A 27,499-nucleotide genomic window follows, 5' to 3' on the forward strand; every position below is an offset into this window, starting at 1 on the left:
CAGGAGAAAAGATTTTGTACGTAAAAACAATGATAAAAGAGAGTCCATACACACCTAGGACGTTAATGCTGGCAGAACAGCTACTGCTCCCAACGTCATTATGAACCTCAAAAATGTATTCCCCACTATCTTTCTTTTCTGCATGAAGCACCTTTAGGACTGAGACAGTATCTGTAACACTGATCTTATATTTTGGGCCTAATGTCAGTTCCTTGCCATCTTTGAACCATTTGGCTGTAATATCTCTCGTTCCTGAAAATTTACACTGCAAGGTTGCTGGGTCTCCCTCAGTCACATCTATTGACACGGCCTTGTCCACAATTGTAGCAGGTTCTGTTGTAAACAAGGAGATAGAGTGTTAAGGGCATCTGTAAAAAGTCACAAGGGAACCATCTGAGATCACTGCAAGCCCTCAAGGTAGGACCAACCTTTGACAGTCAGCAGAGCAGAACACCTCTGAATTCCTGCCTCATTTTTAGCCTGACAGAAATATTTCCCATCATGTTTCAGTTCAATAGACCTCACCAGAAGAGTAGCAACATTGTTCACAAAGGTCATTTTGATATTGTTGTCTTCAATCACTTCATCGTTGTCTTTCAGCCAGGACACAGTGATGGGCAAGGAGCCTTTAACAGCAGCCTGAAACACGACTGTGCCCCCTCGAAGGGAACTAATGTTTTCTATCCTCTTCAAGAATTGTGGGGGCTCTGGCAGGAAGAAAGTGGCTATGTAAGTATGGGTCTGGTGCATGACAGTGTGGCATGGAAACCACACTGGGATAAGAGCATGCTAGCGGCATTCTGCACCTTGCACTAACCTTTCAGTGTGACCTCTGAACTGCAGAGGCAGCTCCCAACATCATTTGTTACTCTACACTGATACTCGCCGACATCAGAAGCATCAAACCTGAAAATGTGGAGGCTAATCAAAGATTTCTCAATGCTTATTCTGTGCTTCTTACTGCTCCGTACGGGTTTATCATCTTTCACCCAAAACACTTCAAAGGGAGGTGTGCCAAGCACCTCGCACTCCAAAACCACGTCAGAATCCTTCAAGACTTCCATGGATTGAAACTCCTTGCTAAAATGAGGTGACTCTACAGTGCAAAAGAGAGAGTGCAGTTTGTATTAATCATACTTTCGAAGCCTGTAAAACTGCACTGTGTTTAAAGAGCTAACTGGGTGGCTGGATGTCACACACACCTTTGATTGTAACAACGCTACTGCAAATATCTTTTCCGGCATCATTTTTGGCCTCACAAATGTATTCCCCACTGTCTTCAATCTCAACCTCCGAAAGATGGAGTATTGCCAAGGATTTTGCAAAAGACATCCTGTATTTGTCACTCTCTTTTAGCTCTCTATCATCCTTGAACCACGTGATTTTAATCTCAGGAGTACCAGTGACTTCACAGGTCAGCTCAGCATATCCACCTTTCTTTACCAGATGGGCTGGCTCTAGCTTCTCCTTGAAGGCAGCAGGTTCTGTGGATTTAAGAAGAGTGTTCAGGACAAAGAAGGCAAGAAAGAGTGCCACTGGGTCAATCCAGCAGCGGAAAGTTTAAAAGAGAGTAAGAATGCAAACCTTTTACAAACAAGTTTGCACTGCATGTTACTGAACCAGCTACGTTGGAGACTTTGCAGGTGTATTTTCCTGAGTCTGTTGGTTTGACTGCGTAAAGTTCCAAGTAACTTGCTAATGCTTCTGTCATAATGTAGCAGGCTCCTCCTGTCACCAGCTCAGTATCACCTTTAAACCATTTCACCGTCAGTGGTGTTGTGCCTTTAAATGTGCCTTTGAAACGTACGGTTGATGCAGGCAGTACATCTTGGGACTCTGGTTCTACAGTGAAGCTGGGTGGCTCTAGATTGCGTTGAAAGAAAACAATTGTCAAGAGTAAGACACATGGCCTGCACTTCGGGGAAGAAAAGTATTATCACATGAAAAGTAAAACTCCAAGAAATGCGAAATAAATTACCAAACCTTTTATAAACAAAGTGCTACTGCTGTCTTTGCTACCAGCAGAGTTTGTGGCTCTGCAAATGTAGACACCAGCGTCACTTGCATCTAGGTGTTTTATTTCCAAAGATGCGGAGCCTTCTGCAAAGTGTACTGTGTACTTGGCACTTGAAGTTATCTCAGTGTCCTGCTTAAACCAAGAGACGGTCATTGGAAGAGAGCCTGAAATTTTGCAGTCTAGACGGCACGAGGTGCTAATGATGCTGTCAATATTCTTCAGTGGTTTAGTAAAGAAGGGAGGGAGAGTGCGATCTGTGGAGAGTGAAAAAAATTAAAGAAACCACACATGAGCAAAACAGACATGCAGTTCTGCTTCTGGCTCTGTTGGGCTCAGAGCAGAGTAGCAGGGCTCTTTGCAGAGTCAGTACCAACCTAGCACAGTGAAGCTGGTAGTACAAGAGCTGATGCCCACATCATTGGATATCTCAAAGGTGTACTCGCCACTGTCCTGCATTTCAGTGGCATAAAACTTGAGCTGGGCAATGTTATTTTTAAAGCTGATCCTATATTTTTTGCTGGCAGGTAGTGGTCTTCCGTCTTTGAACCATTTGGTTTTTAGCTCTGGAGTGCCTGTGACAGTGTACTCCAAAATGGCTGGTTCCCCTGCTGTTACCTGGATCATTTCGGACTTTTCAATGATTTTGGCAGGTTCTACAACAGAATTAAACAACTGGTGTTAAGGACAAAAGGAAATTGCTCTTCCTCTGAAGTGGGAGACAATGCAGGGATCACAGCACTACTCCACTGACCTTTCACTGCTAGTTCACCAAAGCAGGACTGACTTCCTGCGTCATTCTCAGCCACGCAGGTGTATTTGCCACCAGAGCTCAGTTGGACACCGGTAATTTGCAGCGTTGCTAGACCGTGTTCAAATGTCACTCTCACTTTGTTATCATCTTGAATAATGTCTTTGCCCTTCATCCACATCACAGAAATAGGCTCTGACCCTTTCACCACAGCCTGTAATGTAATACTATCTCCAGCCAGAGCTGTCACATTTTCGATTTTCTTAACAAAAGATGGTGGTTCTAGTTCAAAGAAAAGAGACAAGAAGAAATACTCATCTGCTACCACATCATCCCATGAAATCTACTGCTTCAAGACAGTTTTATGAGACAGTATGTGTAGTACATGGCGCAATTCAGCTAAAGAGCAGGCAAAGAGAAGAGCTGCATTCCCCAGCTAGGAGCTAATGCATGGCCCTTTAAGCTCGACGTCCTTCAAATTCACAGTTTTGACACCAGATAAGAGTTAAGATATACACAGAATTTTAAGAGAAGAAGAAGATACACTCCCTCCCCACCCTCCCTAGCCACCTACAAATCCAAAGAAAAGACATTTCAAGAAATGAGAGGTTCTTGCCAATCCCTTCAGTAAGTGGAGTTTTCCCTCTCCCACTGACCTTTCAAGATGTATGTTGCACTGCATATGCACTTCCCGACTTCGTTAGCTATCACACACTCGTATTCACCGACATCCGCACTATTAAATGAGGACACCTCCAGAGAAATAACAGCTTTCTGAGAGGTCAACCTGTATTTTTTACTACTGCGAATCTGTTTCTTGTCTTTGTACCAGCTAATCTCAAACGGTCCAGTACCAGCAACCTCACACTGAAGAACGGTGTTTGTTCCCTTCACTACCTCTGCTGGTTCAAGTGTTCGGATGAAAGACGGAGGCTCTATAAAAGCAGCAAGAAAGAATTAGTCATCCATGCAAAAAAAAAAAAAGGAAGGGAAGGTTTTTCTTAGGAATGGACTGGTAGCAGCAAGAACAGACCTTTGACAACTACTTCGGAGGTGCAGCTGTCACTTCCAACCTCATTTACAGCTTCACATGAGTAGCTCCCACTGTCATCAACTTTCATCTCCAAAATATCTAACACAGCCACAGAATTGACAAAAGACATCCTGTGTGTGTTACTTTCACGGATTTCCTTATTGTTCTTGAACCAAGTAACCTGGATTTCAGGAGACCCTTTGATTTTGCATTGAAGGCGTGCAGAATCACCTGGGGTCAGTAAATAAGATGGATCGACCTTCTTCACAAAGGATGGTGGTTCTAAAAATGGGAAGAAAAAGGGAAAAAGAAAAGGGAAAAAGAAAAGGGAAAAAGAAAAGGGAAAAAGAAAAGGGAAAAAGAAAAGGGAAAAAGAAAAGGGAAAAAGAAAAGGGAAAAAGAAAAGGGAAAAAGAAAAGGGAAAAAGAAAAGGGAAAAAGAAAAGGGAAAAAGAAAAGGGAAAAAGAAAAGGGAAAAAGAAAAGGGAAAAAGAAAAGGGAAAAAGAAAAGGGAAAAAGAAAAGGGAAAAAGAAAAGGGAAAAAGAAAAGGGAAAAAGAAAAGGGAAAAAGAAAAGGGAAAAAGAAAAGGGAAAAAGAAAAGGGAAAAAGAAAAGGGAAAAAGAAAAGGGAAAAAGAAAAGGGAAAAAGAAAAGGGAAAAAGAAAAGGGAAAAAGAAAAGGGAAAAAGAAAAGGGAAAAAGAAAAGGGAAAAAGAAAAGGGAAAAAGAAAAGGGAAAAAGAAAAGGGAAAAAGAAAAGGGAAAAAGAAAAGGGAAAAAGAAAAGGGAAAAAGAAAAGGGAAAAAGAAAAGGGAAAAAGAAAAGGGAAAAAGAAAAGGGGAAAGGAAAAGAGAAAAAGGAAAAGAGAAAAAGGAAAAGAGAAAAAGGAAAAGAGAAAAAGGAAAGAAGGGTGAAATACAAAGCTTTGAAAGATTGGTTCCTAATGCAAGAACAAAACATGACTTCAGAAAATATCAGCATAATCTTTGCTGAGCTGCAGTTCTTGCAGTTTCTCTTGCCCTCTCCGCCCATCTTTCCCCTGCATACAGGAGCAATTCTTGGATCTGGCTGGTGGAAGAAACATTGAAGCAACACACACTGCACTGGAAGGCAGCAGGGGAAACGAGCAAGAGGAGAATGGACCTGATGGTCTGAAGTCTGAGAAGAGTTGACAGCATGATCTAAGCCCAAAGAAGTCTTTTGGCTGCAAAAGAAGAAATGGGGAACCCAAGAAGAGCAAAGGTAAAGGGGGCTATCTAAAGGACTATCTTACCTCTGACTGTGACGCTGGCAGAAGAGGAGCTGCTTCCTGCCTCATTTGAGGCAGTGCACACATAGTGGCCTGAATCCTTGAGCTTAGCCAGAGGAATCTCAAGTGAGGCTATTTTATCTTCAAAGTAAATCTTATAATCTTTGCCTGGAGGGATTTTGTTTCCATCCTTTGTCCACCCTACTGTTACTTTCCTGTCTTCATCTACCTGACATTCAAGATGTATTTTTTTATTGACTGCTGACTGCACTGACTGCAAAACTTTAATGAAGTGGGGCTTGTCTATAATGACCATTTCAGCCTGACAGATGTCAGCCCCAAACTTGTTGGAAGCTTTGCAAGTGTAAACCCCTCTGTCACTCGTGGTGAGAAGGGAAATTTCTAACACATGTTTATTTTCCACTTTGGAGATCTTGTGGTGGTCCGAAGGTGAAATGGTCGTGCCATCTTTCTGCCAGGCGACATCGATGACTGGAGTGCCCGAAACGGTACACAGGAACTTGGCACTTTTGCCCACAAAAGTAGTGATAGATTCAGGTCTGGTAAGAAACGCTGGCGGAAATGCTTCTGCAAAACAAAGCGGTTCAATGTTATCCAGAGGTGAGGACCAGAGCTTATGCTCTTTCTCCACAGTTGCCAGGGACAGAGAGCAAGAGAGGCCAGTTTGTCACTGGACACTCTTAAGCAAAATAAGCCAACAGTGAAGGAGATAAGAGGTGTTAAAGATGATGAATTTTGGCTTTTGTTTTGTACTTCTTGGGTCTGTATATTGCTCCAGAGCTCGAAGGCATTTTGAATCTCTGGAGCAATGTACAAACTAAAGGAAAATAAACCAAAAGCCAGAACTTCCTCCCCCAAGAGTGACATGTTTGCGCACCATTCCCTCAAGATGGACAAGTTTGCATGCATTTCACAGTTTGTTCATCTTTCTTTAGTCTCTAGCATCTGGCACTTAGCAAAGACCACATAAAGACTCCTCCCACAAAGAGAAAAGTCAGAGTAAAAAAATCACCATACACTAAAAGTCCAAAAGATGATTTGTTTTTTTTTTCTTTTTTCAGAAAAAAAAAAAAAACCAGAAGAGAATTGTATAGCTCTCAATAGCCAAAAAAGTTTGCAAATTGAAACAGCTTTAAACCCTCTTTTGTTTGTTTAAGAAGATCTATTTCCCCAATCACCCAGAGTTCCCCTCTGGCCATGGCACACAGATATTCAGGTATGCATAGCTGCATAGCCTGCCTCAGAAGTATAGCTGCAGGATAAACATAGGATTTTAGGGTAATCGCACAGTGATTATTACACCAAAGAAATCAGATTTAAAATGTATGTTTTCTTGTTGTCTGGAAGTTAGATAAACCTTCTTCAAGAATGTTTTCACAAACCAATCCCATTCTGTTGACAGTCTAGCTCCTCCCGCTGTCTCTTCCCCCACTTCTTTCTTCCCTTCTGAAACTTTTCACACTGATTCCCTTTTCTAGGTACAGAAAGCACCTAAAAGTAACGTTCTCAAAAATTATTCCTTCTCTGTGCTTGTGCCTGCCAAAATTAGGTATGGATTATGTATAACAATGGCAACCAAGAGCCCTACCATAAACATTTGTAAGTATAGCAGTGAAGGTACTGCAATATACCAAGGTATTTTATGAAGAAGGAGAAATGCTTGGAAGCCTGTACTTACCAGTTACTGTTAAAAGGGCTGTAGAGCTTACACTGCCATGCTGGTTGGAAGCCTTACAGCTATACTCTCCATAGTCAACAACCTGAGGCCTCGGGATCTCCAGCGTGGAGAGGTAGTTGGAGGTGCGAATGGAGTATTTGTCCCCATCATATATCTCTCGGCCAGCTTTGTACCACTGGAACCTGACATTGGGAGCAGTCTCTACCTCACAGGTAAACTTGGCCACGTGATTTACAGCCACCTCCAGAGATTCGAGCCTTCTTCTTAGGATCGGTGCAACTGAAATCAGAAGCAGAGAGTAACTCAAAGCCCTGCCTGTTGACATTCTGGAAAGTAACAGTGAAGTGACTACTGGGGAAAAAAAAGGTGATTTATTTGCAATCCACATAAAGTGATTGTAAAAGAAAAAAATACGAAATGAAATAAATGAAAAAAATAAGAAATGAAAGCAGTACCAGGCTCAGTGGACAGACAGTGTTACAGTGCATAATGACATCAGGAAACACAGTGGTGATACTGGAAAAACAATGTGCAGTAGCAATGCACAATAGTAATGTGATACAAACATATACCACGCTGTCCTGGAGCTGTGAGAAATTACGGTGTGAATGAGAAATTGTGCTAAAACTGTGCAATGTCTCTAAAGAGTGAGAGAGGGTGCAGCAGTGAGAAAAGTGGGAAGAGCAGGTCCACTTCACAGGCAACAACGGGAAGTGGTTGGGACTGAGATACAGCTTGTCCTGACCATGCTTGTGCGATGAGAACAGGAAGAAACAAAGTTCCTGACCAAAGACTGGGGCGAGAGGAGTGAGAGACTTTGCAACGTGGTAAAAGGAGACCATAAACCCAGAGAGAAAGGGGGCCCTCTGATTAGTGGCATGATGGTATTAATATTGTATCTGCACCCAAAGATACAGACACATAGTAGGGCAGTTTCGTTAGTAGAGCAGTGTATTAGAAAGGCAGTATTTTATCCCCATAATCCAACCTCTTTTAACAACTGTGAGTTTTGCTGCTGTTGCTCTTTTTCCACCTCGATTCAGTGCCTCACAGGTATACTCTCCTTGGTGAATGTCCCCACACGCTTTGCTTATTACTAGCGTGTATGTGTCCTGATCTTGCAAACATTTGAATTTGTCGCCTGAAGACACCAGTTTACCCTCAAAGTACCAGTTCACCTCTCTGACATTTGTTATGGCAGACACCAGACTGACACTCTCCCCTTCCTCCACAACAGTGTCAACCAGTTTGCTATGTATGGTGGGATAACTCTCTTTGCCCAGCTCATCCTCTAGCTTCCCGGCTCTTCTTTCCAGACCCTCTCTGCCCTCTTCCTCACATATTTCTTCCCTTTTCTCCTTCCTTTTCAGTATTTCTGTGGGTGTCTCAATGGGAACATTTACGGAGGCTACATCAGCAGTGGCTGCAGCTGCACCTATATCCTTGATTTGACCATGCCCAGTCACAGTGTTGATTACTTGTGCAAACAAAGGCTGCTCCAGGGGTATTTCTGCCTCCATAGTCCTCTGAGCCTGCTGGGGCTCCAGCTCAGGGGTTTCATCACAGGATTTTCCTGAGAGAAGTGGACTGGGATGGACTGGCAATGCTTTGGATTCTTCATCTGTCACAAGATGTTTTTCTTCACAAATAAGAGAATAGAAAGCCTCCTTCAAGACTGTTTTCTGGTCAGCTGTCTGAATGGTGACTTCTCCCAAGAGCACTGGGATTTCTATGGGACTGGGTCCTCCTGTGGTCACAACGTAGGTGCATAGGGTGTGTTTATGTTCCTTGGTGATGTTTATTGTCTGTACTTCAACGTTTTCTTTATCAGCCAACCATTCTGAAAACAAGAGGTTTTGCTCACTTACCACTGCAGCTTTCAGTGCATTTCTAATTTGAGATTTTATGTCTAAGTTACAGGTCTTGGCAACCTGAGCAGTGAGCTGGCTCTCTTTGTTCAGGACTTGGCTTGGCTGGAGCTGGTGGGTGTACACTGTTTCATGGGGTTGTCTCCCTGCCCTTGGACACTGCCTAAGTGGGATGGCAAGATCGTCGACATGTTCCTCCTCAAGGAGCTGGTTTTCTTCTAGCAGCAAGGGAAATCTCACAGCCTGTCCCTCACGGATTCTTGCAGCAAAATCTTCCTCTGCTGCTTCCAGGGAAGAAATGTTCTCCAGGGGCACAGCTTGGCCCCCAGTGAAGGCCAATTCAGAGGGAAACATGGGTTCAGCCTTCAGCTCACCTTGCATTGCCTGGAAGCCCTCAAGGACCTGGATGTGGTCACTATCTACGGCACGGCTCTCAGTGGTGCTTGACACTTGTAGAAGGGCTTGGGAGGTTTCTGTCTTCAGAGCAGCCATTTGCTCTGCCATCTTGGGGATGACTTGCTCTTTGGGCAAGAGTATCTGTGCAGCTACAGTCCCAAGGCAGCCTGGCAGTTGTGTCTCCATCGCTGCTGCAGGCATGACACCCTGGGGGCAAACAGGGAGGGTTTGCAGTGGCTCTGCCAGAAACCTGCTGCTCTTTTGTGTTGTGGCGACCTGGGTGAGCATCTTTTCAATACTCTGTGCAACCAGGCAGGCCGGTGGCAGACCAGGCAAGATGTCCTCCCTGGGCAGCACGTGCTCTGCCTGGCTCATCTGGAGTTGAAGGAGGGCTGGGGGCTCCCTCATGGCCTCAAGGTTGAGCGCTTCTTCCATGGCAGAAAGCTCACCAGCCTCCTCATAGGAGAGGGGACTTTGGTCCTCTGCCACCGCAGAGTGCTGCAAGGCTGGGCTCTGCCTGCACACAGCATGCTCCTCAGGCAGCACAAGGAGCTCAGCAGAGCATGTGGCCTGGCCCAAGGCACTCACAGCCCTGCACGTGTAGAGCCCAGTGTCCTCCTCCATGCACTCCCGCACTGTCAGGGAGCCCGAGCCGTCAGGATGGTGAGCAACAGAACGACGTGCATCGGAGAAGACCTGCTCACTCCCCTTGAACCACTGCACATTGGGGCATGGCTCCCCAGCCACGGTGTACTCAAAGATTGCGGTGAAGCCCTGTGCACACCGCACATTGTCCGGCTCCCTGGTAAAGCAAGGGACCCCTGGTATCCGCTGCTGCACGTGGAGGTGGGCGCTGCATGTGGTCTTACCATGTACATTGCTGGCCACGCACGTGTACTCGCCCTCATCCTGCACACCCACGTATGGGAGGATGAGGCTGTGGTCATTGCCAGCAAACACTAACTTACAGTCCGTGGATGGGGTTAGCTTCCTACTGTTGAAAACCCACTGGATTTTGGGTGTGGGGCTGCCAGTAACAGTAACAGAGAGCCTAGCTACATCTCCCTGCCAGACTTCAACATTTGAGAACTGTTTGAGGAAAACAGGGGCTTTGCCCCCCTCCTCCATTTTCATCTTTGCTTTGCTGGAATAAACTGGTTTTTCAGGCTCAAATTCAAGTGTTTTCTCTCTATCAGACAACTGAAGGCCGCTGCTGTAGCCTTCACTTCTTCCTTCCTCAGAAGACACAATAAGAGAGCTAGCGATGTCTGTGTGGAAAAAAAATGTTTAGTTTTACTAGAATGTTTAAGAGAACACTTGTAGATAGCAATAAACAGTGTTAGTGCAACTATTTTTGTATATCTGGAGGCTTTCTCAATACTGTACAACAGTTAATGAACATGAGGTCCTCTTGCTGTCAAATACACACCTGCCAAAAACAGCAAGGCATGCTGTGCTGTCAGGTTACTTATGAACTTCCCATCTGGATCAACATGGGTGTCTCTTTAAACCTGGCATCACAGCATGGGTTAGGCATACCCTCAGGGTGTACAGTGCAAGTAACAGTCAAACAACACTGGGGCGTTTCACAAATATAACGTCGTATGTGCCATACATATTTGTATGTACACTCATACAAAAAAGTACAGCAGAGTAGTGCTAAGACCCTGGTTTAATTCAAAACACCGAGAAAAAGCAGAATGCCAGAATTAGGATCAGAAAAATAACACAAAGTTTTCAGCGCAGAACCTTTCTGCTGGTGCAGTTAGTTCATCTCTTTCAACTCTATCTTTCGTCTAACACACTAAGATATTACCTCTCCCTTACCAGCTTTGTCCTATTTTTGTCATTAGACCCTTATGCTTACAACACCATTATTACTAAAATCACAAGTTTGCACCCTTGATTTAATGTCATTGGTTTAAATCTCTGCTTTTAAACTCCTCCCTGTCACAATGTTGAATATTAAAACTCTCACAATACCAGAGAAAAAGACAGAGCACTTTAAGGTTTTTCTTTTTCTTGCCTTTGTGAATTTAGACATTTATGTGTTGGACTGCTTTGTTCTAATGGTGGTTTAAAAATGAGAGGAAGCAGAAATTAAGAACATTCTCTGCAGACGCTTGACACTAGAAATATCAGTGAAATCTGAGACTTCCAGGAATGGAAAAAGCCATCCATGAAAAGCACGGCGCAAAAAAACTTTTGGAAATCAAATCCTGTTGTCTTCACTGAGTCAAGTTTGCTCAGTTAAGGCCCACAGTATTTGATGCTGGAAAGATATGAGAGTCATTAAAAAAGAATAAAATAAGTGCGAGTGAATAAACGTCTCCAGGCACTCTAATGTTGAACCTTGATAAGTCTCTCAATTACAGTGTCTTAAATTCCAAAACTTATTGTGAGATAATAATTTTTGCTGCACTCCAATAACAACTATAAAGAACAACAGAGTATGCCATACCCAATTCTTTCTCCTTGGTTTTAACAAGTATTAATCTTGCCACAAATACCATCATATACATGACATAGCACAGTGCACACAGCAATTAACTGCAGAGAAGAGATGTTTAGGTAAAAAAAAAAATTACACCAGTCCTTCAATATTACCTACCAGCCTTGTTAAAACAGTAGGACAGTTTCCCCAGAAATACAATGTGCTAGTGAATTTGAGAATGGGTGGCAGAATTGGGCCCATAATAAAGTATAAAAATTGCAGAATGGAACCTATGCTAACACACATGAGAATACTTTATATAGAGGAGTGTGGCAAAAATTAATGCGCTTTTGTGTGTTCCTGGATATTTATGACTGAAAAACTACACAGATACTTTTTCATATTTTAGTTATGTCTGTGAAATGAATAAAGTACAAGAAGCGACGGACTTAAATCATTTACATATTTATTTCACAAATTAGCTATACATGTTAACATTCAATACACATTGATGACAAACAAACATAATTCATCCTTTTTTTAAGATACTTGGTTTGTAGAAATGAAGACAACATTAAACCTGATAATGAAATTGAGAGTTTTGTAATTCCTATGAAAGCACAAAATTTTGAGGAGAGTTGATCAATCATGGCTCTAAGCTATACCAGTTGCACCAGAGTAAGTTCATTCAAAACTAGAATTACTCCAGATTTATATCATTGCAGCTTAGGTGAGACTTTGTCTCTCCATAAGCACTTGATGGTGCTCCTGGCTAATGTATGAAACTTAAAACAAGACTTTTAAACTTACGTAAACCACAAACACTACTACACAGGTAGAGATAAAGGTGCTTGGCCATGTATTTCTGATGTGAACATGAACTTGGACCTGTTTGGTTTATGGCTTCAAAAACAAGTTATGGGCCTGTTTCTACTAAAAATTTCAGTTCATTTATGTGCAAATTAAACACACGTCATAATTGCTTAGGACCTAACCAAAGGGCCTCTGACCTCTCTGGCTTCGGACCTAAAAGACCCCTCATGTCACAGCTGACACATAACATCAGACAATTCATGCCAACTTCCCTAGGGACCTCTGCTGCCTAATGAATCAGTTAGTGCTACACATCTACACAAGGAATGGATTAAGGACACATCATGAAGTAATTCTTTCCCAGCACAACGTTGGGTCAGACACTCATGCTTCTCTTTCCTACCACCATTACCTATGAGAAATCACAATTATCTCTGCCTTTTAACAACATACAAATCTTAAATATTTATCATGGGATCATGACTGGGAAGAAACTGAAGTGACACATTGGTATCAGCCTAACCACTCCAGCCATTTTTCCCATGTACTGGGTCATTAGAACTTGCCACTCTTGACTTTAAGTATATATCAGGCTACACAGTTGGGCAAAGTGAATTTTTTGGTCAAAAAATACTATCCCAGGTGAGTGATGGGATAGTCTTAAAGATTATTAGGTTTTTGAGGCATGCTGACCTCACTGTGAGGACTTATCAAACTCAGAAATAAGAACATGAACATATGAACATAAATGAATGTACTATAGGAATAGTCCTTTTATGCTTAAAATCACCATGCTCCTTAAAGCACTTTGCAAGGCAACTGACAAATTTGTAAATAACTGGAAGAACCTCAGGAACAGGTAATCAAAGTAAAAATAATTTTTGCTTAGGGTTGTTGAACTCAAGGTTTCACCTTGGCATATAGGTAACTGGAAAGCTGGCACATGTGTTAGAGAGTTATTTAACTTCTGATAAACTTTAATTAATAACTTTCACACTTTTAACATATTTTCTTAATCAATTTATCATTGTTTATGTAAGATAGATTTAGTTCTGATTTAATTATGTCAGCTACTGCTGATTCCTCCTCCTAAATATTAGCATTATTTTAAATACAAAAACATATACTCACATTGAGAACATTAATGTAAAAATCTCTTCTGCTGAGAAAATGCCACAGATAACAATTGAATGTATTCTACTTATTTCTGGTCATCTTGACACATAGCACACTTAACTGTTACTAATTAAAAAAAAAAGAAAAAAGGCGTATGTAGAGATTTAATTCTAATGTGAAACAAGAATACTGCATAAAAATCTCTCACTTTTTTAATACTATGTATTTTTTATGAATGACACTGGAATATGGGGACAACCAAAATTATTTTAATGAATTTACAGTTACATCATTAATTCATTATGCTCCCTCTCCTTTCCCTCTAATAAAAATGTACAAAATATGTTTTCATGTTTATTACTCGGTAATAGAGAAAAAAATCCTGTCCAGTCTCTACTAACGCAAAACTTTCATTTTCTTCCCATTGTGTTACTTTTCTTTGCAAGAGCATAATTCCATTGACTTAAAAAAAAGTCATTTAATTCCATGAGTCAGCAGAATGAGGCCCACGGATATAAGAATTTTGCAGTGATAGAAACTGTAAACACAGGATTTGAATCAGTGAGACTCACATGTTCTGACACAACATCGTGAGAAGGGGGAATACCAATTTAAGGAGTTCTTTCACAGAACTATATCCAAACTAAACAGCAAGCATAAGTTAGTATTCCATATCTTTAGGTTACAAGAAAAAGTTGGTTTCTACATTTTCAGGTGACTTCTAGCTTACATAAAACAATAATGATTGCACTGTTACAGACACACAGGAATATGTACACTATACGAAAAAATTAGTCCTACATAAATGAGTGTCGATTAAAATATCTTTACAAGAATGGGTAAGGAGCTTGGAAGGAGCCTGAAATATACCTTCATGCAGAAAGTGTGCACAAGACCTATGCACAGACTAAATCTCACTTAAATTCCCCAACGAAGGCAAGTTTAAGTGATTCAGAAATATGCCCACATAGAGTGGTTTTCATCCCTAAAGAGATGAAAAACAATGCCCCTAAAATGAGTGCTGCATTATTACCTGCAGTGAACAACAGCACAAAAACATTTAGTGTTTCAAAAAAGACTCTGAAATAAATTATGGAAATTTAGTATAATGTTAACACGGCCCAAGTCTCAGCAGTTCCTGCCCTGTTAGTAGCTATACATTTGTACTGCCCACTGTCACTTTGCATCAAGTTTTCAATAGTAAGGCTATGAGAACCCCTCTGCTCTTCCTGCACACAGTACCTGTCCCCTTCTAACAACACCCCATCCTTGTACCAGCGGACACTTGGGTGGGGGGAACCAGTCACGAGACACTGGAAGCATGCTGAGGCACCTACAAATGTACTGTAGTCAGAAATGAGCCTCAGAAATTTGGGAGGGGCGTCTGCGACCTGGAACTCAAAGCTGCAGCTCTCCGAGTCCTCTGCCCTAAACTCAACCCGTTCCTCTTGGGACGGCTCCGCAAACACATCAAAGCTAATGTTGACACACTTCTCCCCTTCCACTTCCTGCTCTTGTTGAGTCACCGCAAGCAGTCGGATAGCTTTCTCTGAGTCGTCTATGTGCGGCTCGAACTCAAACTCCAGCTCTATTTCTGACTGGTCACCCGGGCTCACAGTCTTACTCAAAAGCAAGTCACACTTCTGGGGCCTGTGTGGTTCACTGCCTGAGACTGTCTCACTGCTCGCCTTAGCACTTGCTCCCTGCTGAGCCATGACTACGAGGGAGCCTTTGCACATTGCTTCTCCCAGTCTATTGATTGCTCGACAGTGATACCAGCCACTATCACGAGGACCTACATTTTGGACCTTCAGACTGTGAAGTCCCTCCTTCTGACTCACAACATACTTCCCTGTGGCAGGTATCACACAGGTGTCACCTCTGAACCACTGCACTACTGGGACAGGAGTACCTGTTACCACACACTCAAACACTGCCTCCAAGCCTTCTGTCACCTCGACATCTGCAAAGGGTACGGCAAAGCGGGGAGGCATTTCAGTTACTTGGAAATCAATTTTTACATCCTCATTCTCCTCTGCAGCCAAGCCTGCAGCTTGCTCCAACAAGGCAAGTGGAAGGACATCCAGGGAGACTACCATGCTCTTCTTATCTGAGCTAAACTCAGGACTGGTTATGATTTTGACCTGCTTCTCGAACTCCTTCACCTCATTTTCATCCAGCTCCACTTCCAGGAGGATTTCCTGTGGTGAAGGTGACCTTGAAGATGTGCTTTGCTCCAGGTCAAAGTGTATAACATGCTGGTGGGTGACAGGGGGTGGCAGTGCTAGTGACCGCCCATCTTCAGACAAAACTTCCACCTCCGCAATACTTTTAGCTTCCCCGACAATGTTCACTGCATGGCACAGATACTGTCCTCCATCGGCTTTCTGGATGTTAGTGATCTCAAGCATGCATTTGTCCCCATCCTTCTCTATCTGCACTCTCTCATCCAGCTCCAACAGAGATTTATTATGATACCACTTCACCCCTGGCTTGGGCACACCCACCACCTCGGCCACAAAGCTCAACCTGCTGCCCTCATACAGCCTCCTCCTGCTCAACGCCTTGAGGAATGCAGGTGGCATCTCCCTGCCTGATGGCTCCAGGGCTTCACAGGGGGTCCTAAACACCTCAGCCTGTGGCTGGTCTGGAGGCTGCTGCCTTCTCTCACAGAGGGGGAGCATGGCCAGGGCATCCATATACTCCCCAGTGGGTGTCCGGTAGCGCTCTGGTGGCGTGCTGTCCCCTGTTGCAGAGCAGGGTCCCTCAAAGGGTGTGAAGTAGCGCTCCGAGGGTGTGTTGCATTTTGAACCCTCGGAGGGTGTGGAGTAGCGCTCAGGTGGCGTGCTGTACACCGAGCCTTCAGATGGTGTAGAGTAGCGCTCGGGCGGCGTGCTGTACCCTGAGCCCGTGGATGGTGTGGAGTAGCGCTCGGGAGGGGTGCTGTATCCTGAGCCCTCAGACAGTGTGGAGTAGCACTCAGGCGTGCTGAGCGGGAGTAGCGCTCGGGCGGCGTGCTGTACCCTGAGCCAGAGGATGGTGTGGAGTAGCGCTCGGGAGGGGTGCTGTATCCTGAGCCCTCAGACAGTGTGGAGTAGCACTCAGGCGTGCTGAGCGGTGTGTGGTAGGATGCTGATGAAGCAGTTTCAAAGATCTCCACTGAGGAGGGAGGTGTGTCGAAGTGGTCCGAATCAGGTGACTCCTCTCCACTTGCGCTCTCCAGCTCTATAGACATTTCTGACTCAGGAGAGAAGGGCCGGGCGAGTTCCTGCTGGTTGTTGTAATAGTCGTAAACCGTGCTGAAGGTAACCTCCTCCACCTCCAGTGAAGTGATGGTCTCTTGCTGCTCCTTCTGAACTGTCCCTTTGAGATCTGGAGTTTCCTGCATCCCAGTTGACCTTAAATACTTGGCCAGGGACAAGTCAGGCTCCAGCTCTGAGACTTGAACAGCACTGGGCTCTGGACCTGCAGAATTATCCTTCCACAGTCCTTCTCCATCCAGGCTATTCTCAGAGGCTTCCTCAGTGGGAGTCCTCTTCTTGCCCCAAGACTCCTTCCTTTGCTCCTTCTGTGCCACAGGATCATCCACTATTAAACCAAGCAAGAGCTGCCCAAAAGAAAAGCCCTTAGTTGTGTTTGATTCCTGTTGGGTGTCCCTGAGCATCTCCTCAGGGGAATCTGTGCTTTGTATCTCACAGGTGGAGCTGCTCATTCCTGTCTCAAAGACCTTTTCTATCCCAGAACCTTCCTCCTCAGCCTGATGCCCAGCCTGGGGCTTCTTTTCACGTGCAGCTTTTTTCAAATCGATGATGAAGCTGTCACTCTGGGAGTCTGTGGTCTCCAGTCGTTCCCCACTCTCCCACACATGTGTTTCCTGCACTCCTCTTTGGAAATCTGTTGTGGACTCCACCAGAAAACTATGAATTTGTCCCTCAAGTGAATCCTCCCCACAGACATTCACCTCTGACTCATTAATTTCTTCAGCAGAAGACCCCTCTTCAGCAGATATCATGATGCTGCCAAGGTCCCCATTAGGGATTTGCAAATCAGCCCTTCTGATTTCTCTTAACTGTGCCTCTTCCTGGGCACCGACCTCCTCCTGCTGCATCATGTAGCTCTGACACAGCTCCTCACTCAGAGACATCTCTTCCAGAAGCGTATCATGTTGGTGCACAGGGGAGATGAGCCCAGTCGCTCCTACGTCCACACTTTCCAGAGCTGTGGGGGTTTGTGCTTGTTCTGTGTCCACAGTCTCTGCAACTGGGAAAGGCTCCACAAACTTCTTCAGATCAAATGCGATATTGGTCTCATCAGTCTCAGATGGTAACACCTGCTCTTTGAAATGCACTTCTTCTAGGTGAACCTCAACTTCCTCAGTAAAATCCTGACCTGAGTTTTCTATGCCAGGAGGAGTGAGGATTAGATCCAAAGAAGAGTTGCCTGCATCAGACTCCATTTCTTGCAGTATTTGCCCATCATTGTGCATTACCCAGTGTGCGGCATCCCCAGCATCAATCATTTCTTCCTTACAAAGATGATCGTCAGCCTCGATGTCCTGTTCAATATCAACTGATTTCTTTTGCTCCTTGTCCTGTTCCTCCTGCTGCTCTTCTGTACAGAAGTCATAAAAGCCAGAGCGCTCCTTTGTGGGCATGCTTGCAATGTTGTCCTGCAGGTGGGGCACACTTGGCTCTTCTACAAGAGGCACATCAGGAGACATTGCCTCCCAGGCAGGGGCATCGCTCTCCTCCACGTAAACATCACTCCCCTCTTGCACCACAGGTGATACAGGAATGAAAAATCGTGAATCCTCACACTCCCTTGCCAGAGCAGACTGGTCGGAGGCATGTGTTTGCCCTTTCACTTCCGTAAATGGTGACTTCAAGATGTCCCAGGACAGAGTATCTGTATGTGGTACCACCCTGTCTCCTTCAGCCTCCAGCTCCTCTGAAAAGTGACCCGAGTCCTTGGCCACCAGTTCATGCTCTTCCCTGGCCATGCTGGGGTGCAGCTCAGTGGCATCAATTCCAAAGCTGTGTTCCTCGGAGACAGCTTTTCCCCTGCGCTGCCTCATCTCAGAAATACCATCTGTATCCCTCACACTTTCTTCTGTATAACCTGTTTCTTGCCTTGCATAAACTTCCATGATATCCAGCACCATCGTTTCCTCCATCTCACTTTCCCTGAAGTAAGGAGTTTTCTCACACTCCTCTTCCAACTGCTCACCAGGAGATGGAGACAGCCTCAGGGACCAGGGTAGGTGGGATTCCTCCTCCTTGGAGCATGTCATCTGTTCCTCTTCACCCTTCCCAAGTGTGCTGAGGCCTTGGAGGTGCAGAACATGGTCTGTGGCAGGCAGTTCCTCAGTGCCTCCATCCTTGCTATATAACCTGGGTGCACTGGGCTGCACTGTCAGCTCAGAGGCAGTCTGCGCTGTTCCAGCCACATTCTTGGCCACACAACAATACAGCCCAGCATCCGCGACAGAGACCCCTTGGATGTGTAAGCGGTACATGCCATTCTTGCCTTCCTCAAACCTCAGCCTTTCGCTGGCAGAGAGACTCCGGCCATTCAGGGACCAGGCCACAGCTGGTGGGGGCTGCCCAGACAGAGCACACTCCAACACCACTGCCTCTCCTTCACGGCAATGAATGTGTGCTGGGGCTTCTGCCACGATTTGGGGTGGCTCATTTCCCACATCAAATGAAAACTTGAACTTGTGCTTTATGGTGGGAGCAGCCTGGTCTGGAGAGGGCCGTGTGGTCTCCCTCATCTCTGTGTCTTGCTCTGGCGTTGGAGTGGGGGCAGTGATTTTGATTTCCACAGGCAGCGACAGCAAGTCTGAGTCTGGAACTGCATTTGACAGTCCCTGCTCTGCTGCAAAGGCCAGGCCGACTTCTTCTTCCTCCTCCATCTTCTCCTCCTCCTCCTTCTCTTTCTCCCCTTCTTCTTCCTCTGCCACCTTCTCCTCCTCCTCCTTCTTCTCTTTCTCCTCTTCTTCCTCCTTCACCTTCTCCTCCTTTTCCTCCTCCTCCTCCTCTTTCTTCCTTTCCTTTTCCTCCTTCTTTGTGGCCTCATAGGCTGGCATCCGCCGCCTTACATGGAGTGCAGCTGAGGTGCTGACTGTGCCCAGTGGGTTGAAGATCACGCAGGTAACGGTGCCACCATGCTGTGGGAGCAGGGATGGGAAGGTCAGTGTAGAGTGGCACTCTGTGGTGTGAACGGCGGTGCCCCGGATGCGCCCCACGGGCTTGGTGTTGTTGTACCAACTGACTGTCGGCTGTGGGCGACCATGGAAGAGGCAGGAGAAGGTGCATCTGTGCCCCTCAACAGCCTCCTGTGGCTTGATCTCCTGGACGAAGAGGGGTGGGCAGGGCTCCAGGAGCCCACCTGGCATCTGCCATCTCTCCCCTGTGGCCTTGGGCCTGTGGTACCCTTTCACTAGCTGCACCGTGAGGCGCTCTGAGCCATCCATCGTGGCAACCACCTCAGATGGGCTGGGCTTTCCAGGAGGGCTCTCCTGGGGCATGGACACGAGGGATTCCTGCTTCTTTTTCAGTGCTGCCCTTTTTGCCTCCCGCAGCCGCTGCAGCTTCCAGCGGATCTCCTCATCCAGCAGCTCCTCAACATCTGCCACTGTGCCACTGTTCTCCCTACCACATGCCAGCCCTGGACGGTGAGGGCCCACCAGCGGCAGCCTCTGGAAACAGATGGTTCGTACCATGCCCCGGGCTGGGGAGAGGTCCCCAAGCAACTGCTCAGCCTCCTGCCCCTTGTCGAAGGGAGAGCCAGTGCAGCGGAGCACCACGCACAGCCGGTCCTCCCGCCGCTGCTGCAGCAGGCACTCCCAGTTCTCCCGCATCCACTCTGCTTTCCCTGCGAAATCCAAGCCCGGCTGCTCCCCACTGCGTGCCACCAGCAGCGAGGCAGTGGACTCAGCTGAGCCCTCACTGTTAATGGCAAATACCCTGTAGCTGCCAGCATCGTGCTCCCGCACATCCCGCAGCTCCAGGCTGGCATGGTGCGTGTGCTCCTCACTCTCAGTGCGGATCACCTTGCGGCAGTCCTGGTGGACCGGCCGGTTGTTGTGAAACCAGGCCATGTGGGGTGCTGGGCATGCCACCAGCTTGCACTGGAAGAGTGCAGGGTCCCCCTCCAAGACAGACCTACACTTAAGTCCCTGTGTGAAGGTCGGTTTACGGTTCTGGGTGCAAGCCAGCACCGCCGCTGTCCCAGGTCCCTCGAGGTTCACTTTGCTGTGCTGATCTGCAAGAGAAGGAGACTGGGTTACAACATGCCACACTCTGCCTGCTGTCTGATTGAAAAAAAATGAAATAGCAATATATTGAAATAAAAAATGGGCATGCAACAGATTTCATCACACACCCAGGAAAAAAAAGTAATTCACTCACCATATTTGTTCGAATAAACGCAACGCCTTGCTCTGTTTTAAAGATTGACACGAAAATCGTTCGTTGTCTGTTCTTTCTTCAGACTGTGGAAATTTCTTCTTGAACAAGCAAAAATGAATTTCAAAATAACACGTTCTTCTGCGTGTATGTTTTTGCTGCCTGGAAAAGCTGTGTGTCTTTGGGTAGCAAAGAAGAAAATCTTACCTGACTTGCAGACAGTAGAATAAACGCCCTTTCTGACCCTTCTGTTTGTAGATTAAATGTTCAAACAATTGAGAAAAAATATTTTGAAAGATATTAAAAAAAAAGTAAGTAATTAGCTAACATGAAATGAGAAGGCGTTTATTCGAACTAATACAGCCGCTAACTTCACAGTGTTATGCACAGGGAAAAAAGCAAGCAACATGAACCACGTATGCTATCTGCAAGCCAGGGTAAGAGATGTATAATGATGAATTAATGTATGTAAAAAAAGTGCAAGGAATCAATGGGAATATGTAGCTTTCACATATCCTAAACAACAAATGCTTTCTAGTATACTTCATCCATCCATCCATCCAATAGTGTCCATTGAACTGATTAATGTTAGGTTGCTAACTTGTTTAAAATAGTATGGTTAAGGTTTGTATAACTTCCTTCTGAAGTAAACTATTCCATGCATTCAAAAGGAAATTGAACAAATAAAAGCTCTGTGGACAGTTGTAAAGCATGAAGTAAAAGTTAAGAATATGGCTGCAAAATTACAAATTTGAAGTTTTAAACATATTTTAAAACAAATAACCTTATAATGCAGGTAACCCTTTGCATATCAAAACAAACATGCAACATGTTCCAATATGCTTTAAAGTGTGTCTTTCTTTCCCATGCACGTAAGCAGATAAAAGCTTATCACAATGTTACTAATTACTGGTACTAATTATTCAGTGTAACATCATTGGTGACTGTACCTTTCACTTCCATTTCAATCTCTTCCTCTAGCTTCTCATGAATAATTTTTTCCGGAGCTAAAATCAAAAGACAAATATTTTTGAACTATAGTTGCTAAATATGCCAATCAACACTTTATGTAGAAAAAACATCCAATCTCTCTTGCAAATATACAGAAATTCACACATATATACACAAAAATGCATGCCAAACAATTCAAACACTTATAAGTTTTGAGAACACAGTAATCAAATGCTTTCAAACTTGTTTGCAATGTACACTTTTCTATAAGTTTTGCTTTCTTTTTTGCAGGGTGATGGAAAGTTTCTAATGTAACATGCCTTTATCATGCCTTAAATCCCTGAAGAAAACATTCAACAATCCACAGACTAATGAGATGCTTCTCATTCTTTATCATCTCCCAGGAAATGAATGTACTGGAATGCAATGATTCTATGCATGAGGAATTGATACTTGGAAGGAACATGCAGTTGCCAACCTGTCACTTTCAGATGGGTGCTGCACTCGGCTTCTCCTGCAGGGTTAACTATTCTGCACTTGTATACACCCTTGTGGTTCTGACCAACTTTCAACAATCTTAAACTGCACAGTGGCCCATCATGTTTTAGGGAACACAATGCAGACTCCTCAACTATTAGCTGATTGCACAGCCAGACCACGCAAGGTGTAGGCACACCCTTTATTATACAAAAGAGTAACACATCATCTCCTTCTTTTACAGTGGTTTCTGAAGGCAGAGTTTCAAGAAACTCTGGTGCTTCGGCGTCAGTTTCTGTGATGTCTTCACGTGGCACAACATCAGGATAGTAGACTCTGTTTCTTTGCTTCTCAGTTTCATATAGTCTTTGGGATGTAGATATAAACAAGCTCGAGGTTTTCTTGGAAGAGTCTTGCTTAACTTCAGATGCTTTAAACTGATAATCTTTGGCTGCTTTAAAGCTTTTAGTATCTGATTCAAGGGTAATTTTTGTTACTGCTTTGGCTTGTGCTTCTTTTGCTAGGTAAGAATAAAGTTAGGAAAAGGATTAGGTCAGATGTTTTGCAGGAATAAAAAATATCCTTATACTTTGGGGGGGGGGGAAACCAATAATTAACATTGAAAGAACGTCCAGCACATTAGTGCACTACTACACATTTAAGAGCTCTATTCTTGCTGGGCTAATTCTAGGTACCAGTTAAGCCTATGGGACTTTCATGGGACCAAGACTTGGTCTGTAACACCTAACACAAGCACATCTTTACTTTTATTTGAGAGCTTCAGTTTAGAAAGTAGCAGCAGAAGATTATGTAAAGTGCTTTGCACAGCTCAAGAGTGAAGAAAGAAACTTCAATATGTAAGAGCCAAATCAACAGGATCAATGGCTTCCTCATTATTCATCTTAGTTTTCTGCTCTTGTTTCCTTTGAGCTCAGCAGAAATATTATCACCTGTCCAGTGTGGTGATAAGAAATTTTTAGGTCTTTACTACTGGTAACATAACTAACATTTTAATATGCTGACGTCAGGAAGAAGTGGAAGGAGTCTTAGCAAAAATAAATACTTATATTTCAGGAGAGTGAAGGGTAGAAGACAACTCATTAGTGCAGTAATACAATACTCACACCCATTAATCCTTTCAAGTACATTGACCTATATTGCCAACCTGGGAATTGGAACCTTGGATTTATTGGAAACAAGTTGGACCTATAGAGTTTTAAATGACCAGGTATCTAGTTCAACATTTCTTATCTCACATTCTTATCTTCCTTAAATTCCAGCTTCAGGAATTCTCAGAATTTAAAAATTCCTACCAGCCTGTTTTGCTTTACATCTCACTGCATATCATGAAGGATATGAGGAATAAAAAGTCTCAGACATTCGTGACTTGCTGGGCAGAGGCTTGAAGTTACAATACCAACTTCCTGGTATTGCATATATCACTTATGAATAGAGCTGTAAATGTGGAGGAAAAACCTCAAAGCATTATTACTAGAGCTTTCTCAATTAAATACTGATAATAAAGGAAATATGAGTGAGCTGTAGGCACTCATATAATGAGGTGCAAAAGGTAAGTCATAATGTTAAAAGTCAGATAACCACCTTTGACTGTTAGTATTGCAGCAGTTGTTGTCCCTCCGTAATCATTATATACAGTACAACTGTACAGTCCTTGATCTGTCAGCTGGGCATTTAGGATTGTGAGCAGTAGGACACTTCCATTTTGTGATACCTTCAATTTTTCAGATGCTTCTATCCTTTCACCTTCATGGGCCCAAAGAAACTCAGAGAAGAATTCATTTTCTAAGCCACATATGAACTGAGCAGTGTCACCACGTTTCACAGTTAGATCTCTGAGCTGCAAGAGAATCTTTGGAGGGACATCTTTCATTTCCCGAGCAGTGGCCATAGAAATCCTGGTGCTCTGAGATGTTTGGGAAAGGATTGTTGCGTGCATGGCTTCCATTTCTTCGACTGATGTAGCCTTCATGGTCAAACTTTCTGATACGCTTTCAAAAACCTGTACACCCAATTCCTGTGATGGTTGTTGCACTGATTTAAATTCTTTTTGATAAGTTTTAATGTTCTTCTTTGTGAGAGGAGCAACATGAAGTTCTGATATAGCCTGTGACCGGATAGACTCTTTTACATCTTTCCCAGAACTTTGCCTATCTAGGGCTTGCACTGTGTAATCAAGTAACAAAAATAACAAGAGTATTAGTATCTAAAGAACTTTACTGGGCCATGCTTTGAACAAAACCAAACAGCATGGAGGATGAAAATGAATGATCTTCATTTGAAAACTCAGCATGCCAGATGCACTACGCTCTTGACACAAAGATTATCCATTCACATATATGAATGACAAGTGATGCCTAAGCTAGTCATGCAGTTGATACACAGTTGATGCTTGTCTCTTCTTTCACTGAAGTTGTCCATTTTAGTATTGGAAACTTATCATGGAACTTTTTAAGGAGGCATTTTCTTTTTTTTTTTTTTCCTACAGAATAGTGCAAAATACCTCAGTCAATGCTATAAAGATCACTTAATTGCTTGTTTTAAAAATCTGTATGCTTTCAGTAAAATGATTCTATTCTTTGACCTATATCAAGATACAAATTTGAAATTTCTGAATGTTACAGCTTAAACAGAAGAAATGAGAGTGGCTTGGGTTACAGAGGGTAGGTACTACTAACATTAGCTGGTAAAGAAAAGGTGTGAAACAAGGAAGGAAGAACATTAGTAACAACATAAAAGTCTGGTACACAACAAACTGAATCCCTTTGAAATAAAAATGGGGCTTTACCTTCTGCAGTCACTGTAAGTGTAGCTGTACAAGTTGTTTCTCCAGCACTATTTCTTGCCTTGCAAGAGTATTGGCCAGCATGCTCTAAGAAAGCATCTACTATTATCAGTATAGCTGTGCCTGTAGATTCATCGAAATGGAAAACTAAGTCTTTTGTTGGCAACATGAGTTGTTGATTATGAAACCATTGGATTTTTGGTTTGGGCATGCCAGAAACTCTAGCTTGAAATCTGACTGATTCCCCGCTGCATACCCTGCAGCTTGAAATAGGCTGGATAAAGGTGGGCCTTTGGCCAATAGACTCCTCCTTAAGTGAAACAGATGAAGAAACATGCCAATGGGACTCTGATGTAACTTCTTCAACCTTTTTAAATCCTGAAAAGAAGCATGCCAACTTTTAATTTCTTACCCTACACTACAATAAATTTTCTCTCTCATTCAAGATTTTTTTTCCTAACTTGCAACTTAACAGCATGAATTATTCTAATTCATCATTTATAAAATCTGTGGCAAAAAGAAAACAAAATATTTATGGTTAAATAATATCAAGGACAATATAGAACTTAAATAGCAAATTCTCCAGACAATGTTTCTACTCTAAAACTTTGGTCAATGTTTCATGAATTCATATGAATTCACTATTTCTTTTCAGCTGCCCAAGTGCCTGGTACACACATTTATTTAACATGTTTTCCAACACTTTCGAAGTGATTTATTTTACACAAAAACTCTTACTAGATTCTCCTCACAGTCAAATCAAACAATGTGTAAACTTCCATTAGAAAGAAGGTTTCTACCATGTTTGGTGCATGACAGATTCTAATACTGGAGAGAATGAAAAGGTGAGGTGCATGGAACATTGAAAAATTGTGAAATAAGTTTTCCTGGGTATGACCTATATTTTGGAGACATAAATGTATGCCGTGGACATTGTAAATGGTAGCAATTAATTGAGTTAAAAGACAACATGACAGACAATGACTCACATATAATCATCAGTGTATATTAAAATTAGTACTGGAACATGACCTAAACAAGGCATCTTCTTTAATTGCACACTGTACCTTCTAACTTCAAGGTAGCAGTGCTTGTCACTTGGCCTACAGAATTACTGGCCACAAAGGTATAGATTCCTTCATCCTCTGGATAAGCTTCAGCAATCTCCAGCTGGTAAGTGTCTTCAAACTGAGTCATTCTAAAAAAACGCGATGGCTTGATCTCTCTCTCTTTGCTGTACCAAGAGACTTTCAGATCTGCTCAAGCAAGAGAAAAAAGAAAAAAAAATGTGTAAGTTATGATATTAGACTAGTAACTACACACTATTTTTATACTTATATCTATCAGAAATCTTAATCTCAAGTATGTTTTTTAAGTTTAAATGTGCCTTGTATTACTTTGGTAATGTATGATCAGTGGAAAGTGGCTTACTTGTTGCTTTAAGTTTTGATTTCTGCATACAAGATATTTATATGGGAAAACTGATTGTAGTGCTGCTATATTCCTCAGTAAAAATAATTTTTCCTTTCCCCTCTTAATGTATAAATTTAAAAATATTTTGCTACTATTAAAATCAGAGAAAGTCTCATTTTTAAAAAGGAATTCTGCTATAATTGCCTGATTAAACAGGTTATAAAATCACTAGGTTGAGCTGAACAGGTTAAAGAAATTAAAACAGAATATCCTTTTGCTAAGGACAGTACCTTGCATCTTTTTGTTGCAAATATTATAAGTTCTACACCTCATATTTCTCAAGAAAGATCCTGCCTTTGTACCTTTGTAAAATTCATATATAAAATGTTGTGTTACTTGACTTGTACAGATTCTTGTAGACTTGGGAAAGAAGAGGACTGAAGCAGACTTTAACCTTGCCTCTCCACCTAGCACTATATTACATCATGAATCAAATGTTTTCACACAAATAGTGTTCTATTACTGTGGTCAGAAGAAAGAGACAGTGTTTTCAATAGCCAGCTGAGTAGTGTGTACCGTTAAAAAAATGTATTTGTAACCACGTATTTCCTAACCTAATATAAAAGGTTTTCACAACACAAGTGAGAAGTATGCAAATCCATTTGGATACAGTATTCAATAAAGGAAATTTTCAATAGGAAAAATTTCTTCACCGAAAGGGTTATCAAGCATTGGAACAGGCTGCCCAGGGAAGTGGTTGAGTCACCATCCCTGGAGGTATTTACAAGATGTGTAGAGGTAGCATTTAGGGACACGGTTTAGTGGTGGACTTGGCAGCATTAGATTTACAGCTGATCACATTTTACTGACACAGTTTTTCAACATCAGTTAGCATTTTAAATGCTGAGAAGTTTCCAAAGACAAATTTTTTGAAACAGACTTTCTTTTTAGAAATGCTTAATGTTTATGGCAGTTTGAAACTTCCATGCTTGATGCCATCTTTGACATATGACTTGCTTAACTGGTAGCTGTCAGTAACACTGCTGTGTGCGTATATCAAATAACAGTACTTCTAG

The 27,499-nt window shown here is 43.2% G+C and overlaps 2 protein-coding genes across 2 annotated transcripts in view; both read right to left on the reverse strand.

Moving 5' to 3' along the window:
* Positions 1 to 27,499, reverse strand: part of LOC104081196 (titin-like) — a gene marked incomplete at its 3' end in the record, with an annotated part of 69,896 nt that overhangs the window by 39,645 nt on the left and 2,752 nt on the right. Inside the window, exons 8-21 of the mRNA XM_009583834.1 lie at positions 26,078 to 26,266; positions 21,730 to 21,786; positions 6,744 to 7,022; positions 5,069 to 5,632; positions 3,799 to 4,080; positions 3,422 to 3,700; positions 2,769 to 3,047; positions 2,392 to 2,670; positions 1,984 to 2,271; positions 1,585 to 1,863; positions 1,203 to 1,484; positions 818 to 1,096; positions 429 to 707; positions 55 to 333 (exon numbers count right to left, since the gene is read on the reverse strand). Of these exons, the coding sequence (XP_009582129.1) occupies positions 55 to 333; positions 429 to 707; positions 818 to 1,096; positions 1,203 to 1,484; positions 1,585 to 1,863; positions 1,984 to 2,271; positions 2,392 to 2,670; positions 2,769 to 3,047; positions 3,422 to 3,700; positions 3,799 to 4,080; positions 5,069 to 5,632; positions 6,744 to 7,022; positions 21,730 to 21,786; positions 26,078 to 26,266 (3,894 nt within the window). The remainder of the gene's footprint in view (positions 1 to 54; positions 334 to 428; positions 708 to 817; positions 1,097 to 1,202; positions 1,485 to 1,584; positions 1,864 to 1,983; positions 2,272 to 2,391; positions 2,671 to 2,768; positions 3,048 to 3,421; positions 3,701 to 3,798; positions 4,081 to 5,068; positions 5,633 to 6,743; positions 7,023 to 21,729; positions 21,787 to 26,077; positions 26,267 to 27,499) is intronic.
* Positions 7,682 to 19,284, reverse strand: LOC104081194 (titin-like). Its single transcript, XM_009583833.1, has 3 exons — positions 16,394 to 19,284; positions 14,530 to 16,313; positions 7,682 to 10,275 (listed from the first exon to the last, which is right to left on the reverse strand). The coding sequence occupies exons 1-3, from the start codon at positions 19,282 to 19,284 to the stop codon at positions 7,682 to 7,684; spliced, it is 7,269 nt and encodes a 2,422-aa protein (XP_009582128.1).

Source organism: Fulmarus glacialis, unplaced genomic scaffold (genome assembly GCF_000690835.1).
Source record: "Fulmarus glacialis isolate BGI_N327 unplaced genomic scaffold, ASM69083v1 scaffold24298, whole genome shotgun sequence".
Lineage (NCBI taxonomy): Eukaryota > Metazoa > Chordata > Aves > Procellariiformes > Procellariidae > Fulmarus > Fulmarus glacialis.